The sequence below is a fragment of the Rhipicephalus sanguineus genome, chromosome 11 (assembly GCF_013339695.2).
Source record: "Rhipicephalus sanguineus isolate Rsan-2018 chromosome 11, BIME_Rsan_1.4, whole genome shotgun sequence".
Classification (NCBI taxonomy): Eukaryota; Metazoa; Arthropoda; class Arachnida; order Ixodida; family Ixodidae; genus Rhipicephalus; species Rhipicephalus sanguineus.
Window position 1 is genome coordinate 89,018,068 of NC_051186.1, and position 17,345 is coordinate 89,035,412.

Consider the following 17,345-nt stretch of genomic DNA (forward strand, 5'->3'; position numbering starts at 1 on the left):
GTACTCTGGTGAAGAACACAATCATGTCAACGTTCTTGCCATTCAGTCTGCTCCTCCGGCTGCACTATGTACCACGTGTACGGTGAACCAAGCTTATTCTGCAGTGAGTTCGCGCTGTTAATATTTTACTATCGATAATGCCATCGAATTTTTTACTATCGATAGCGCTATCGATAGTATTTTTCACCACCGATAATTCGATAGTGTCTCAGCTATCGATAGTATCGATAGTACCATCGATAGTTCTGCATCACTACCCGTCGCTCTACATCCCGCGACGCCGAGCTCGCTCGCTTGTCGACCATATCCGACCACTCCGCCTTGCTAGCAGAGGTGAAGTCATTCGTGCGCGAGGAAATCGCGCGCCAGTTATCTGTGCTGGACTTTGCTCAACCTCAGTACGTTCAACAGCCGTCAACCACTCTTTTCTTCACTGCGCAGGAAATCGCGGAGGTCATGCCTGAGTACCACCAGCACCATCCGGCTCCTGCACCACTGAGTTATGCCCAAGTTGTCGCAAGGACGTCCCCAGTAATACATACGGCATCCCCACACAGTTATGCCGAAGCCGCCGCTAGACATCAGTCCTTCGAAGCGGCTGTGCCGGCTACCTACGCCGATGTCATGCAGAGGCCACGACCGCTGCCCACGATGCAGTCATATCAGTCGCTACCACGTCAATCACGTCCTGCGCCATGGGCGGGCCTTGGTCCAGCAAACCGATGGCGCACTTCCGACAACCGCCCCATATGCTTCGCATGCGGTTACGCCGGCCACGTGGCGCGTTATTGCATACGAGAACGGAAATCTGGGCGAGTTTGTAAGAATTCATCGTAGAGCATGTAGCGCAAAAATTACGGGGACACAAGAAAGCAACATAAACACGAGACGAGCGCTAGGCGGGATTCGAGAGAAGTAAGTGAGAATCGCGTCTAGCCGCCTCAAGTCGTGTCGCCCGCCACCAGCCAGTCAAACCGCACATTTTACGCCCCACCTACGCCTCTGTCACCGTCGTCACGCCAAGCTCCATCTACTCGGCGCTCTCCGTCTCCACGACGTCGCTCACTGTCGCCGATGCGCCCACGTTCGGTCGCACGCGACCAGGAAAACTACTCGTCGCAGTCCACGAGGCAAGGGCCGAACTGCGATGCTATCGAACTGCGAAAGCCCTCAGCGAAGCCCAGCGAACGTGATGGACGTGCTTGTTGACGGTGTTCCTGCATCTGCCCTTGTCGACACTGGAGCCGCCGTATCCGTTATGGACCAAAAATTGAGCCGATTACTACGAAAAGTGAGGACGCCATTTTCTGGGATGTCTCTCCGTACAGCCAGCTTCCAGACTATTCATCCTTCAGCAATATGCACAGCTCGCGTCGTCATTCAGGACGTTCTGTATGACGTCGAATTCATTACAATTGCTGCATGCTCTCGTGACGTCATCCTGGGATGGGATTTTCTCTCCCACCACGACGCCGTAATTCATTGTGCACCAGCCGAAATCGAACTCTCCCTGTTCTCAGATTTGAGGCCAGCAGACACTTCATTAGTATCGAGCAAGATCCTCGTCAAAGACAATACCAAAGTACCTCAAAACTCGTCGACGGCTGTGTCAGTCGACTGCGCCGGTCTCTCCAACACCATTGCACTCATTTCGCCATCTGACAACGTTTCCACAAGGAAAGCCTTGCTGGTACCTTTCGCGACCACCCAAGTCACTCAGGGCAGCACCGCTATTTTTGTTAACAACCTATCTCCATACAATGTTACGTTGGTGCGAGGGGAATGTCTCGGTAGAGTGGAACACCTCGAAGACACACAAGTTATGGACACACCCGATGACACGCACTCTCCCAGTTCCCGTACGCTCAGTGCTGTTTCCACGTCTGATTCGTCGCCTTCTGATGTGTTTGGGTCCTCCATTGCTGACAACCTCACATCGGTCGAGCGTTCCCTACTTTTGTGTCTGCTGGAAGAATTTCGTTCTTCTTTCGATGTCGGGCAAACATCTCTCGGCCGCACTTCCGCCGTTTTGCATCGCATCGACACTGGCGCCCAACCACCACTGCGGCAATGTCCATGTCGCGTGTCTCCCGCAGAACGTCAGGTCGTTAACGAGCAAGTCGACGATATGCTTCGACGGGACGTTATTGGGACGTTAACGGGCGTCTCCCGTTGTTCTCGTTGCGAAGAAGGGCGGTTCTGTGCGGTCTGTGTGGACTACCGACGGCTCAACAAGATCACTCGCAAGGATGTTTATCCGCTGCCGCGAATCGACGACGCGATTGACAGCCTGCAAGGAGCCGAATTCTTTTCATCTCTTGATTTGCGCTCGGGGCACTGGCAAGTACCCATGGCGGATGACGCTCGACCAGAGACAGCCTTTGTCACGCCCGACGACTTGTACGAGTTCAACGTCATGCCGTTTGGTCTGTGTAATGCGCCTGCAACCTTCGAGCGCATGATGGACACCTGTTCTGCGCCACTTGAAATGGCACACGTGCTTGTGTTACCTGGACAACGTCGTGGTTTTTGCTCCGGACTTCTCCACGCACCTCCAACGTCTGCGGCATGTTTCGACGCGTTTGCGCAACGCCGGCCTCCAACTGAATCTGAAGAATTGCCGATTTGCAGCACGGCAGCTGACAATCCTCGGCTACGTCGTTTCCAAGGACGGAATCCTTCCCGATCCGGTCCAAGCTCCGGGCCGTGGCCGAATTTCCCAAACCTACGTCCGTCAAAGAACTGCGCAGTTTCGTTGGACTGTGTTCGTACTTTCGACGCTTCATACGAAACTTTGCCACCACCATAACGCCGCTAACGAAGCTCCTTCGAAGTAACGGACCCCTAAATTCGTGGTCGTCCGAGTGCGACGACGCGTTCGCAAAGCTCCGTCGTCTGTTGACATTTCATCCCATACTACGCCACTACGATCCTACGGCCCCAACGGAGGTACACACGGACGCCAGGGGTGTAGGCCTCGGCGCTGTCCTTGCTCAGTGCAAACCAGGGTTCCCCAAATATGTTGTGTCATAAGCAAGCCGTACGCTTACTAGAGCCGAGACCAATTACACTGTCACAGAAAAAGAGTTCCTGGCGAGGATCCGGGCCCTTACAAAGCCCTGACTTTATTCGTATGGTCGTCCATTTGATGTCGTCACCGACCATCATGCACTATGCTGGCTGTCGTCATTGAAGGATCCCTCAGGCCGTCTCGCCCGCTAGGCACTTCGCCTGCCAGACTACGACAACAGCGTGCTGTACCTCAACGGACGCCAGCATGCTGACGCCGGCGCCCTCTCGCGCTCTCCCTGGCCTGACGACAACGCCCCCTGCTCAGTATCTCACATAGCTGTTGCTTCAATCGACGTTCACACCATCGCTACCGAACAGCGCAAGGATAAATGGATCACCTCGCTCATCGACTTGCTCACTGATCCGTTGGCAACACCATCCACTCGCGCGTTGCGTCGTCAAGCCCACCATTTCGCCATTGGTGACGACCTACTGCAGCGACGCAATTAAAACGCCGACGGCCGCCAATGGCTACTAGTGATACCCCGCAGTCCGCGTTATGAAATATGCGAGGCCTTCCAATCTGACCCGTAATGCGCGCACTCTGGGGTATCCAAAACTTACCACCAGATTCGACAACAATACTTCTGGCGAAGGATGTACCGCTACGTGCAGAAGTTCGTTCGCTCCTGCCTCGATTGCCAACGCCGAAAACCTGCAACGCACGTGTCGCCAGCAGGTCTACAACCATTACCTTGCCATAACCGTCCGTATGGGCGCGTGGGCATCGATTTGTATGGACCACTTCCTCTGACTTCGGTTGGTAACCGCTGGGCCATCGTCGCTGTTGACCATCTAACGCGATACGCCGAAACCACCGCCCTCCCAGCGGCTACAGCGCGCGATGTAGCCTCCTTACTACTACACCGATTCATGCTGCGCCACGGTCCACCCCAGGAGCTGCTCAGCGATCGAGGCCATGTCTTCCTGTCGGAAGTCGTCGAAGCCACCCTCAAAGAGTGCAATGTTGTTCACAGCAAAACTGCTGCTTACTACCTGCAGACGAATGGCTTAACTGAACGCTTTAACCGCACGTTCGGTGACGTGCTCTCAATATGCGTCGCCGCCGATCACACCAATTGCGATGCCATTCTGCCGTTCGTCACCTACGCCTATACCACCGCCCCTCAGAGCACTACTGGTTTTTCGCTCATCTTCTTACTGTACGGAAGGCACCCGTCGCACACGATCGACACGATACTTCCGTACAAGCCGGATACATTTGAGTATGCGCCTATTTCTGACACAGCCAGGCTTGCTGAAGAGTGTCGCGAGCTTTCCAAGACATTTACGACGCATGAACAAGAGCTGCGGAAGAGCATTCGTGATGGGACCACCATTCTGTGCCCACCTTCCTCACTGGAGCGCTCGTATGGCTCTCGGTCCCTACTACAGCAAGTGGCCTCTCTTCAAAATTGCTGCCGAAATACGAAGGCCCCTATCGTGTCATCGAACGCGCGTCGCCGGTCAACTACCTCATTGAACCCATTGAACCATCTTCGGACATGCGCTGTCGAGGGCGCAACATTGTAAACGTGGAGCACCTCAAGCCCTACCATGACCCGCTCATAGTGACCAGCTGTTAGGTCGCCGGGCGGCTCCCTTTTCGCACCCGGGGTAATTGTAGAGAAGCGTTGGAATGCTGTAATGGGCCGTCCTCTCGAGCGCGTTCTAGTGGGTCACCCTCTTCGCCTCTTCTCGGAGAGTACGCCCCTCATGCTCTTGCTCCTGAGAGTCTGCGCTCTGTCGTGACTGCCGTCATTGTGCATCGTCGCCGTCAATCCCGCCGTCAATAAACACCTTTACAATCCGAACAATTTCTCCCTCGCCTTGCACACTGCCGTCACCTTGCCCGCATTACCAACGGCATCTCCCAGGAAGCTCGGAAGTCTCGCTACGACTCACCGTGCTGTCGCTTTCACCCCTGGCGACGAAGTTCTTCTTTGGACTCCGGTGCGCGTTTCCGGCTTATGCGAAAAATTCATGAGTCGCTTTATTGGACCTTACACATTCATTGAGCAAACATCCCCCGGTAATTACCGTGTTTCACCGCTCAGACGTCCTTCCGATCACCGTGGCGGTGGGACAGAAATCGTGCATGTTTCTCGGTTGAAGCCATATACACAACGTACCTCCTAATACTGTCGCGCGGCCAGGCGGCCGCATCCAGCGCGAGAGGGAATTAGTGTGAGCGCGGTCACTGATTCTTCTTTGTCAACTGGACATATCATCATCATTTGTACAACTTCCTCATCTGTATATATCATCATCAGTGTGTGTCAGCTCGAGCTCGACTCGAAATAAAGCGGTTCCTTATAATAGAAACATGGGCAGAAGATAACGATATTTTGGGAGAACTTCAGAATGAATTTCGAGTCGACAGACGGTTAGATGATAACCTGTTTGTTCTCACTGAGTGTATAGAAATATCTAAAATAGAAAATACGCCCTTGTACGTGGCTTTTCTAGACATCACTGGGACATACGACAACGTTAATGAGGAAATTTTGTGGGATATATTGAAAGAAATGGCCATAAGCGACGACTGTATACAGCTTCTGAGGGACATATACCGAGAAAATACAGCTTGCATAGAATTGGAAGGAATAAGTAGCAAACAGAACGTTGATATTAGCAACGGGCTGAGACAGGGATGTCCTTTGTCCCCGCTGTTATTGATGCGGTACATGGTGAGTATGGAAAAAGCACTAGAAGGTAGCAACACTGGTTTCAATCTGTCACAGAAACAGGCTGGCGCGATGATTGAGCAGAAGCTTCCAGGTTTATTTTATGCCGACGATATCGCCTTATTTGCGGACAGTCGAGATGATATAGAGCGGTTGGCAGATATATGTGGAATGGAAGGTAAGCTCTTGGATTAGGATTTAGTGTAACGAAGTGTGGATTGATGGTATTCAATGAACCCTGTGATCAGACGGTGTCAATACAAGGCCATGAAATCTCGAGGGTAAGCGAATACAGGTACCTCGGAGTAATGGTGAATGAGAGTGATAGACACATGGAGGTACAGGAAAAAGCCTCGGGAGCAAAAGGAAAGAGGAATGCTGCAATAATGACGCACAGAGCGTTATGGGGATACTATAGGTACGAGGTGCTTCGAGGCCTGTGGAAAGGTGTAATGGTTCCGGGGCTTACTTTTGGGAACTCAGTGGTGTGTAGCAACACTGGTTTCAATCTGTCACACAAACAGGCTGGCGCGATGATTGAGCAGAAGCTTCCAGGTTTATTTTATGCGGACGATATCGCCTTATTTGCGGACAGTCGAGATGATATAGAGCGGTTGGCAGATATATGTGGAATGGAAGGTAAGCTCTTGGATTAGGATTTAGTGTAACGAAGTGTGGATTGATGGTATTCAATGAACCCTGTGATCAGACGGTGTCAATACAAGGCCATGAAATCTCGAGGGTAAGCGAATACAAGTACCTCGGAGTAATGGTGAATGAGAGTGATAGATACATGGAGGTACAGGAAGAAGCCTCGGGAGCAAAAGGAAAGAGGAATGCTGCAATAATGAAACACAGAGCGTTATGGGGATACTATAGGTACGAGGTGCTTCGAGGCCTGTGGAAAGGTGTAATGGTTCCGGGGCTTACTTTTGGGAACTCAGTGGTGTGCATGAGGGCAGAGGTGCAATCGGGAACGGATGTAAATAAAAAGACTGTTGGACGCCTCGCGTTAGGTGCTCACAGGAAGACCACAAATGAGGTTGTAACGGGTGATATGGGATAGAGCTGACGCGCTGGAGTTTTGAGTACTGTGGCGGAGACTGGCGGCGTGCGCCGAAGTTGCTTGGGCTAGTCAAAAATGGACGCCGACCGGCGAGTTACGCAGTTCTCAGTTGCTTTGAGCGTTTTACTTAATTTTGCGCCTAGTTTTCAGGCTCAAAATGTGCTTAAAACGTACGCAGGAACTTGTCCGCTATGCCTTCAGAGTCTGAGATGTTTGACGAGCGATCCCTGCTTCAACAAACCGTGCCGAAAGCAGTTGGTCCGGGCGACGGCTCTGAGCAGCGCGCGGTCGCCGCCGTTATTGTTGCGTGGTTAATTGCCTCGAAAGTGGGGGTAAGGATCCTAATGTGCGGTTTTACTGGTTCCCCTGAAAGCCGTACGAAGTGGAGCAACGGAACCGCTGGATACGTGCAGTCCGACGCGTGAAGTGAGTACGCGAGCAAAACGTGGTTTGCAACGCAACGTGCTGATTACTTTTCGTACGCGCGTGCACGCGTTTATATATGTATATATTCCCTGTGTGCAGTCCAGACGGCACGCCGTGGCTGCCGACGGCGATCACGAGCCGGCATTTCGTGGGAAACGAGAAAAACGATGCCATTAGTCACCCTACGTATGTGCCTACGATTTTTCCGGCAGCTTACAGCCGGCTGTAAACATTGCGCGCCGTCGCTTCTCGACCGCCACCGCACGCTCACAGAATTTGACGAATTCCCTAGAAGCAAATGTTGAAAATTACGACCGTGCATGGGGGAAAAAGTGTGTTTGCGACTGAATGCGGCAGAAAACGGCACACGGCGCGAATGCGCTCATTCGGGCCGCCGACGGCTAGCCTTCGTCACTGGACCTTTCTTGATTCCGTTTCGTCGTGTAATGCAAATCATTTCGGCTTTCTTAGCAGCAATCTTTTCGTTTATGCACTGTCGTTAATCGCGCGAGCATGCCTCGTAAAACTTAACTCGAGTTCAACGTTGTATGAGATTCGCTGCACTTGCGAGTTGCAGCGCGCCGAAATGGTTCCTTCAATCTCCTGCACGCCGTAAACATACTTGACGTTGACGAGCTTCTTGCTTACGCAGATTGCTTGGCTTGAAGAACATAGCCACGCCAGAAATTGGCCGAGATCCAAAGCGCAGCACAACCGACAGCGGCGGCTCCATTGCGCATCTGAGCTTAGTGCTGCATGCGGCCGCCAGTCTGACTACCCGAAACCAAAAAAACTTATCGTAGGGGGCGCTTTTTAGCACCGTTTTCGCAGCGCCGCCTGGGCAGCCAGTCAGGCCTATGGGAAGAATTAGAGGCGATCTCCACGCGAACATGTGTTTTGCTCGCGCTGTGCAACATACGCAGCTTTATACCATGTCACGTGGTCGTGACGTCGACAAACACAGCAGTCGGCGTTTGTAGGATGAAACTGTTTATTTGGCCGAACTTGTGGCCGGAAAATGAGAACTAGAACTACAGCAATGCACGCTGTACAATGATAGCGGCGAACAGGGCGTCGTCCGTCGATCAACTGACAAGCGATCAAGCGCGTCGGCTTTTATACAGGCGCTATCGAACTTTCCAGCAATATCGCTGGTGGCGGCGTTATCTCTAGACAAAACTGGAACATTCGCGTGCGGGGCGCAATCTTAACAAACCGATCTACTACAATCGCGACGCTTCTAGAACACTACTTCGCGGACAGCGTCGAGCGTTGATAACCGTCCCTGCCGGTCAAATCCGAATACATCAAAACAAGACAAGAAGTGGGCGTGGCAGTACCAGGCTTGCTAGTACATAACGCATGCGTACGTAACGCAGTTTAATGACGTTGGTTGATAAATAAAAGTAGCCTGACGGCAACAGCCTCGCGCTGCTGCTCTAGAAGTGACAGTTTCGCATTCCACAGGGTGAGGTATGCCGGTGTGTGCCACACGTGAACGAGGGAAAGGGTTTCATGACGTGCGCGGCATGCATTTTACGTTATTCATGTCAAGACCTATTAATCGTGTCCATCATACACTCATGCTCTGCTGTGCCAGCTTTGGTTTTCACCAACCAGGCGACCACGAGAGGGCCCAGACGTTGGCGTCTAGATAGACAGATCGATAGTCTTCAAAGTGCTTTTGGTTCGCTAAGAAAAGCTTAGCATTTACATTTCAATGTTATTCCAATTTGTGAAGGTGAGTGATCAGCGGAGTTCACGGAGTTATAAGCGACGCTTAAGCGTAGACCTTCATTGTAGGTTGCGGCCTTCCCCACAACGCTGTTTTCGGGTGGAATCGGCGCTTTCTTTGCAATGTTCTTCAGCATTTTGTGTAGGCACTTAATATAATTAATTGTTCGTGCTTCATAACTCAGAACACGATATGATCATGGAACCGCTCATGGAACACGCGGACGCAGTGGGTAACGAACACACGAAAATTTATTTGTAACTTTTGCAATTCTGAGCTCGCCAGCCCTATCTATAAAAGAAGTGCTTTATTATGAGAAATAACTCAATGGAACGCCAATATAACACACGAAATGCACCGCGCATGCGGCGTCGCCGACGTTCGCCTCACCACGGGAGTCCGTGATGCCGAGTTGCGGAATCATTGCCACGAGCCTCCCGCAAGAAGCGACAGTCCACGGACATTGCCAAATTCCATAGGAGAGCGATTGCTGTTCCCCAGGCGCCCGCCAACCTCGAAGATAGGGCACCACCACCGCAGGAGTAGCACCATATCTCGAACGGCGGCGTGTATGCTAACTACGCCGATCCGCCGGACACGCGTGCGCCAAGAGACGAAAACGACTTTACAGGGAATGATAGCACCCCCACAAGTTCAGGAAAGTTAGAGGGCATAGATAATGCAGGAATATCTGGTCGCCATTCAAGTTAGAAAGGCGGATATAAACAGAGCAAGCCAAACGCTTTCTAACGTTATGAAAAGTTAAATATACGAACCATGCACAGCAGGTTCCACCTTCATCACTGCGCAATGATAAACGTGACTGTAATAAAGAAGTCTCTCCTTCGCAAAAATACAGGACCTAGAAAACACAGGAAACATAAGGGTCATTTTCGCAATTGAACTTCAATTCGAATATTTTGTGCGACGAATGTGCTTGGTGGGAACATTGCCGCACATCAATAAGGGCAGAGACATGATGACATCGTTTGTTTTTGCTCATTGATCGCCAATTGAAAGAAATGTTTCAGATGCCTTTCATACTCTACTGCATACACGGTCATAGGCAAGCAGAAAGTTAATAATCAGCTAGACGCACCAAGACCCTTATCGTCGCCTCACTGCCTGTCAACTTGCCACCACTATATAAATTTATATAGTAATGATACCTAACTTCCTGGCCGCGGCGGTGACATTTAAATGGAGGTGAAATGCTAGAGGCCGTCCACTGCGCAATGTGAGTGCACGTTCAAGAGCACCAGGTTTTCGTTTCGAAATTTCCGGAGCCCTCCATTACGGCGCGCCTCACATTCATATCGCGTGATATCAGGGCTACAACAATTGTGCTTGAAGTGTTGGCTATGCGTATTTATAAGGATTTCATAGGCATTGTATATTTACTCCTATGTCTCAGCAAGTCTGCTCGATCTCTGAGGAACACGCCAACGACCACTTCTCATGATTTGCCCATCATCGCACCGTAGAGTGCACTTCGTTTTAGTGATTCACAGGCTCCGTTATATCACTCTCCAGCACAAACCCGACAGTAATCAGTGATAGTACAACATACGAAACACTTAAAGAGCTGAAAAAAGCAAGACAGTCGAAACATGAGACAAAAGTCCAGTGGATACCTGGACATTGTAATATTCCTGGTAACCCAGCTGCCTTTCAAGCGTCACGACAAGCACTTCCCAAGGATGTTACGGTTTATCTGCATATTTCTAAAAATGCATTGTGCGGTATCATAAAGGCAACATCTCTCCGAATGAGTAATATTTTTTTGGTTTGACCAAAGTTCAAAGAGTTGTGATACATACCATATTGAACCGCACATTGAATTCAAAATTACGCTATGTCTAGATAGAATCATGCAAACACTTATTCATCGGTTAAGGCTAGCCACCGCATACATGAAACATTTTTTACACAGAATTCGCAGAACTGAAGCCCCCGAATGTGAATGTGGATTGGCAGATGAAGATGTATGTCACCTACTTATGGACTGCCCACATCATGACACACCGAGACGCCGTTTAAAATCGGAATTAATGACACTAGACCGCAGACCACTGAGTATGAAAAAACTTCTGGGCTTGTCACCAACCAGAGGTTTACAGATGTACCCTTTGAAAACGTTAAAACCCTTTTTAGAAGAGAGCGGCATTCCTGGCAATTATTAAGAAATTTATGTTCATATTACATTAAGTCAATTATTATATATATCTCCTACTTATTGTGTGTATCATTACATGATACCTATCAGTGTTGCTGAATGGGCGCCTCCATTCCAATTCCATTCCGGGGAATTATAACTTGTCTCAATTCCATTCGTTTCAATTCCTCGGAATGAAAAAGCTTAGCCCATTCCCACTCCGGGAATGGTCAGGCAGTCCAATGCCATTCCGTAATTCCTCAGCGTAGGAAAGACACCTTGGTAGTTTGATCGATTTAAGAATGAACGCCCCAAAAAGCTGATGTCATCAGATGCATTAAGAACTGCAAAAGTACGCAAAACACGTTACTATGGTCGAGGGACAGTAGCTTTGTGATATATCTCGTGGAATACAACCACGCCACTCATTCCTATAGGGGCAGTTGTCCCGCTGCCTATAGCATTTGCATGGCAAGCATGTTTGAATGAATGGCGATGTTTTATATTATTTAAGCTTAATGTATTACCGTTAAAATGACGAAATATCCCATTGTGATGCTGACAAAAGCGGTGTTCAAGAAGACTAAGCAGTATTGCCACGCGTCTGGAGCGGTCGTGATTATGGACAAAACTAACATTTGGTTAATGGGGAACAAAACCTTCTCGATCTGCTGGTATTAGTTGGAACAGTGCACCGCTCGGGCACCTTGTGCCTTTGCATCGAATAAGGAACACTGGGCCGCACTACTCGTCAGCACTAACGCTTGTCAAGCGCACCTCGCAAGCATGGATGTGGTGAGGAGAACTTTCTGTCTCCGCGTGTGCGCAGGTAACCAATGTCTTCCTTATCGCAAAGGATATTTACGTGTGTCGCGTACTAAACTGCTCGTGAGATAAATATCAGGCTATGCATAGAGTATTCGTCACTTTCGTATGGGGGTATCAATGGGAACCAACGCGCAGGGATAATGTGTTCCTCCCTTCAGTATCTGCTGGGACAATGCATTTGATTGTACACTAACTTATGTCTCGGTTTGTAGTAGGCGCGTTGCTTATAAATGTACCGTGCTTGTAATCAGCCAAGCCAATTTTAAAATACTGCATCATTGTTAATTTCGAGGCTCTGACTCACAAGTGTTTGAAGTTTGAAAAAAAAAACAGCACGTAGACGAAAACATGCTCTATTTTCGGAAGAAAGGCATAATTCAATTCCCATTCCATTCCGTGCAAAAGGCGCTAAATTCCATTCCCATTACATTCCTCCAAGCGTTGTCCCCATTCCATTCCGGGGTCGCGAAAATGTGGAATGATTCCGGAGTGGCAACTCCGCAACACTGATATATATTATATGTGTGTGCTGAGGTCCTTTCTGTCCTCACTCCCCTCCCCTATACAGAGTAGCATGTAGGCGCCTTTAGGTACGCTGGCAGAATTCTCTGTTTTTCATTAAAGAGCTTTATCTCTCTCTCTCTCTTTCTCTGAGGTCTCCTATGTGTTGACTGTTATGTTGCTCACGTGTATGGATTCATCCCCATAATGACCAGAAATGTTGATTGGTATGTTGCCCGAATGTGCCGATTCAGTTTATAGCTGACCAGCGGCATTATCACAGACATTATTAATTGCCTTTCGAACATTTCCTTTTGCGTTGCGATGGTGGTGTTTGATACGTGTGTGGGAGTGTGCTTTTCCATACGTGTGCTCGTGTGCTTATTTTACATGTACTGCTGTTTGTATGCTATTTCCATGTTGTATGCTCGATCTACACTGAAGGGCTAAGGAGCAGCCGGCGCCTTATTTGTGCGCCAACATCTCCTTTTACATTATGTCAATAAAAAACGCTGGAGCTGTTCAAACCGAGGTCCGTGGCGCGCGACAACAAATGATCATCACGAACAGGCACGCACTCTCTTCATCCTCTTCTTCTTCATATTCGTCGCCTTCTGCTTCGCTCCCAGTACACGCGCGCCGACGAGAACAGAGGGAGAGAAAGACGAAAAGTGGTAGAAAGAGAAAAAGAGAAATTCCTGGCGAAAAAGTTTTTTCACGAGGTCGGATTCGAACCCGCGTACCCATTATCCTAGGCGAGCGTGGTGGCCACTCGGCTATCAAGGCACGCTAGCAGAGCATAGCACAGTCTTGTATTGTGTACCATAGCAAGGGTGTGGGAAAGGGAAGGGAGGGTGAGAATGGAAAAAAGAGGGGAGAGAGTAAATTGTAGCACTAAAAGAAAAAGATTGAAAGAAATAGAAAGAAATGCAGAAGGAGAAAAACAAATATAGCATGCAAAAGATAGAAACAAAGAGTAACCAGGCGAGAAAGAGAGAGAGTGAGAGAGAAGAAAGGAAAGACATGGAAGAAAGATAGAAAAAAGAAATAAATAGCTAGAGATATACGCCTAGTGCGCGCCGACGGAAGCGCCATAGGCGGCGAACTCAATCATTGCTCTCAGGAAAGCAAGCACACGGCCGCCGTGGTTTCCTTCGTCGTTGTACGTGTGTATCCGCGTTGTTCGCGTTTACGTAGTGAAATAAGCAACGTTCGTCGTATGTGTGGTGGCCGAAACTTCAAGGGATGTCGAATAACAATTGCTGTGGAGTGGAGTGCTCAAACACCTAAAAAACGCGCCCGGAACACGGTTTTACTCACTTACCGCAAGGCCTCCTGAGCAAGAGCGACGGAAGCAATGGATCGCCGCTGTTCGTTGGCAAAGACGAGCCGCTTCGTCATTGTGCGGGTTAACACGTCGCTTCTTGTTCGAATGCTTTCGTTCTGCCATATCGGTGCTCGCTGGATGCACTCGATCATGTTGACACTGGTAGACGACCAAAGTTATCAGCCTGAGCATGCGTTGGTTCGGTTCGACCGCCGTGCAGGGCACTTCGCTCAAACGTTCTATATTTCAGAAGTGTTGTAGTTCGGTCGAGTTGGCCATCCATGAACTTAGCTTGTACTAGCGCGGTACATGTACCGCGCTATTACAAGCTAAGTTCTATATTTATTATTTACGGAAACAGAAATGCAGCAATAGTTGACTTCAGAAAGAACAAGAAGTGATTGAGACGTCACCCTTGTAAACAAAACAAAGCGGATGTTCACCACGAGCTGCACCTCATAGCTGGATCTTGTTACGCTGGTCTGCGCGACGCACCTTCGATATTCACCGGCATGACGATTCACTCCACGCGGACGTTCGTTCTCCTCCGCAGTCGGTCATCACGTGTCTTCTCGGCAACCCTCTTCAAAACTTGTCACTGTCATCTCTTGATACTGTGCGATCTTGTACGCGTTACAAAATAAACACGGAGGCGTGGCATGACAACCAGCCGCACGTGACCGCACGCGATTGGTCAATGCAGAGCCGTGACGTCTGTCGCGGTTCAAATGGGCCATTCGCGTGCGGCATGTGCGGTCACGTGCGGCTGGATGTAATGCCACGCCTCCGTGGTTATTTTGAAACGCGTACAAGATCGCACCATAGATCATCAAACAACACGTTTTCTGCGGTCGAGCGAAGGATGCTATCACTAGAACGACATAACTTCATCGCCGACTAACTCCTCACTGACTGACTCTGCCCCCGCGCGCTTGCTGCGCTTGCATTGCCTGTATCTGCTCACGCCTGGGTTCGGGAAGGTGCGTATGATTCGTCTGTGCGTAGCACAGCGAAAGCTAGAGAAAGGGCGAGATCCTCTCACCGATTCTTCTGCGGAATCAGACGGGGCCGCTGGCTCGGCTTTGCTGGCTTTGCTTTCTCGAATATGCCGATCTTTCGCGTTCGTTGGCTGTGTCGGTGGCGTCTTCTGCGGAGAGGGTAAGAGGCGCGCGGGCGCGCTTCCGGCGCCTTTTTATGCTTGTTTTTTTGATGCGCGCGCTCTGTCACGCACGAACCGTCGGCGCCAGGCTTTCATGCCGTCGTTCGAAATCGGCGACGTGCGCTTAGTTAAGCGCTCGTTCATGACAAACATCGTGCACAAGTCTACTTTCGTAGAGGCCCGCGCCTTTCCTGCAGCTGCCAGTGCAGAATTAGTTGCCTGGCACCCGCACGAAGGGGAAATAGCAGCCGCGAACTTCATTCATTTCCTCACAGCAAAGCTGTGCAAAGCGCTGTCGTCTGCTCGGCTTACCGCTCGTACTGTCGGCGGCGCCCGCTAGGTGGCTATCAGTGGCGCCTCTATAGGCGGTGCACAAGGCGTATAGAGAGAAATAAACAAATAGAAATAAAGAAATAAAAATAAACAGAGAAAAAAAGACAAAAAAATTAACCGACGATTAGGATACTGCCTAATGCGAATTCTCAGTCCAGCTTCGCGTTGAAGCAAGGACAACTCTGCTTGAAGTTTCGGCTTTCCACAAGGTATCGACAATGCCATTAATCACAATTTCCGTGAAGTAGGACAGCGCCCACTACGCCATTATTCGTGTTTCTGCAAATAAACGAGGTACCCGCTACACGTCTGTAAAATATATTGTGCACCTTGTTGATGCTGCATGTGGCTGACGACGATGAAGTATTATGACTGAGCAATTTGCAGTAGGTCGGAAGCATTAAACCACACACTCCTTGCGCAATTACCATTGTGTAATGACTGGCTGTTATTTTACTCTTCTGCCATGCTATATTACAAAGGTTAACGCAATTCCATGACCGCTATGACGCCTGTATAGGGTCTTTCGCCAATGAGTCTCAAGCACCAGCGTGGCTGTGAACAAAGAAAAAAAACAGCGTGGCTCTGAGGTAGAATGCTCGACTGCCACGCAGACGGCCGGGGTTCAAATGCCATTCGATCCTGGGTATTTCCTTCTCGCATTTTTTTCATGTCTATCGGTTACGCCTACGACGGCAACGGCGACGGCGACGCTGCTCAACGCAGGAACGGTCGCTTAAGAGCTGCACTCTAAAACAGACAGATGAGAGATAAATAGAGAGGGATTAAGAAATAAATGAAAATCTAGAGAGATATAAGGAAAGCCACACAGCTGTGCACTTCCTTCAGTCTCGGGATCACTAGTGCGTGTCTGCCTCGATTCTTTTTTATAAAACTGACATCTGTGCTCTAACGTGAGCCTCCACGTTACGATGGACTACAAGCCACCCATTAGTCGACATGTCTGGTAAGTCCTCGACAGGGTCACATCTATTCAATATACAGAAAGGTGTCGATTCGCCTGGTGATGCTGGGTCCAGAGGAACAAATTGCGACATAGACAGCTACTGGCTGACGGCTTCGCATGCAGTCGGTTCCCACATTACATGAGATCTGCCGGAACTTTAACAGCGCAGCTGCTTATGGCAGCCATTGGTTGTAATCCGCGAAGAGAAAACTATCATCATCGTGAAGAGCAAGCGCTATGCGCGTCCTCTTCTTCCTCTTCATTTTCTGCTTTGCTCCTAGAACACCTGTCCCGATTTGTCCAGCGTGCGACTATAATGACTCCGATGTGTGGAGAACTAGCACAGAGAGAAACAAGAGAAAGAAATAGAAAGAAAGAGAAACACACCAATGTTCAGCGAGAAAAATTACTTCGCGAGGCGGGATTCGAACCAGCGTACCCATGTGTAGATCGGGGTTCTCCAGGACCAAATTACGTTCATTTCACCGTCACTCACGATCCGAAGGTGAGCATGGCAACCACTCAGCTATCCAGGCACGATAGAAGGGGATGGGAAAGGGAAGTGAGGAGGAGAGATGTGAGGAGACGGTAAGGTGGAGGGAAAGGAGGAGGAGAGAGTAAAGCATAACAGAGAAAGAGATGGAACGAAAGAGGAAGCGAGAAATAGAAAGAAATACATGCAGAGAAAAGGAAGGTAATAAAAACAGAGACAAAGAAGACATAGGAAAAATACAGAGAAGAGAAAAAAATGAAAGAAAGAGATCAAGAAAGAAAGAGAAAAATATAGAGAAAAAAATTAATGCCAGCCAGCTCCACAGTCGGTTCAGGCTTAGCACCACAAGTAAAAGATGACTTAATTTTTGTTAACTTTTTTTTTATTCTGGACATTGAAGTTCCTTCATGCTTGACGCCACAAATACGAAGCTGACTTAACTTTTTGTTTTATTCATTTCATTCTTGACGTTGAAATAAAGAAAACCCTGATGTGGACCACGTATCTCAGACGATGACAAAAGTTTCGACGTGGCTGTAATCAAGTTACCTCACCGGGATCCGATGACACCCACCAAGCACGATTCGTTACCACTG

General features: G+C 49.4%; 1 protein-coding gene across 1 annotated transcript in view; it reads right to left on the reverse strand.

Moving 5' to 3' along the window:
* The window catches only part of LOC119373801 (uncharacterized), a 153,635-nt gene extending 143,801 nt beyond the window's left edge, over nucleotides 1-9,834 (reverse strand). Inside the window, exon 1 of the mRNA XM_049410735.1 lies at nucleotides 9,763-9,834. Coding sequence (XP_049266692.1) covers nucleotides 9,763-9,765 — 3 coding nt within the window. The 5' untranslated portion in view covers nucleotides 9,766-9,834. The remainder of the gene's footprint in view (nucleotides 1-9,762) is intronic.
* Between the last annotated feature and the right edge of the window lie 7,511 nt (nucleotides 9,835-17,345).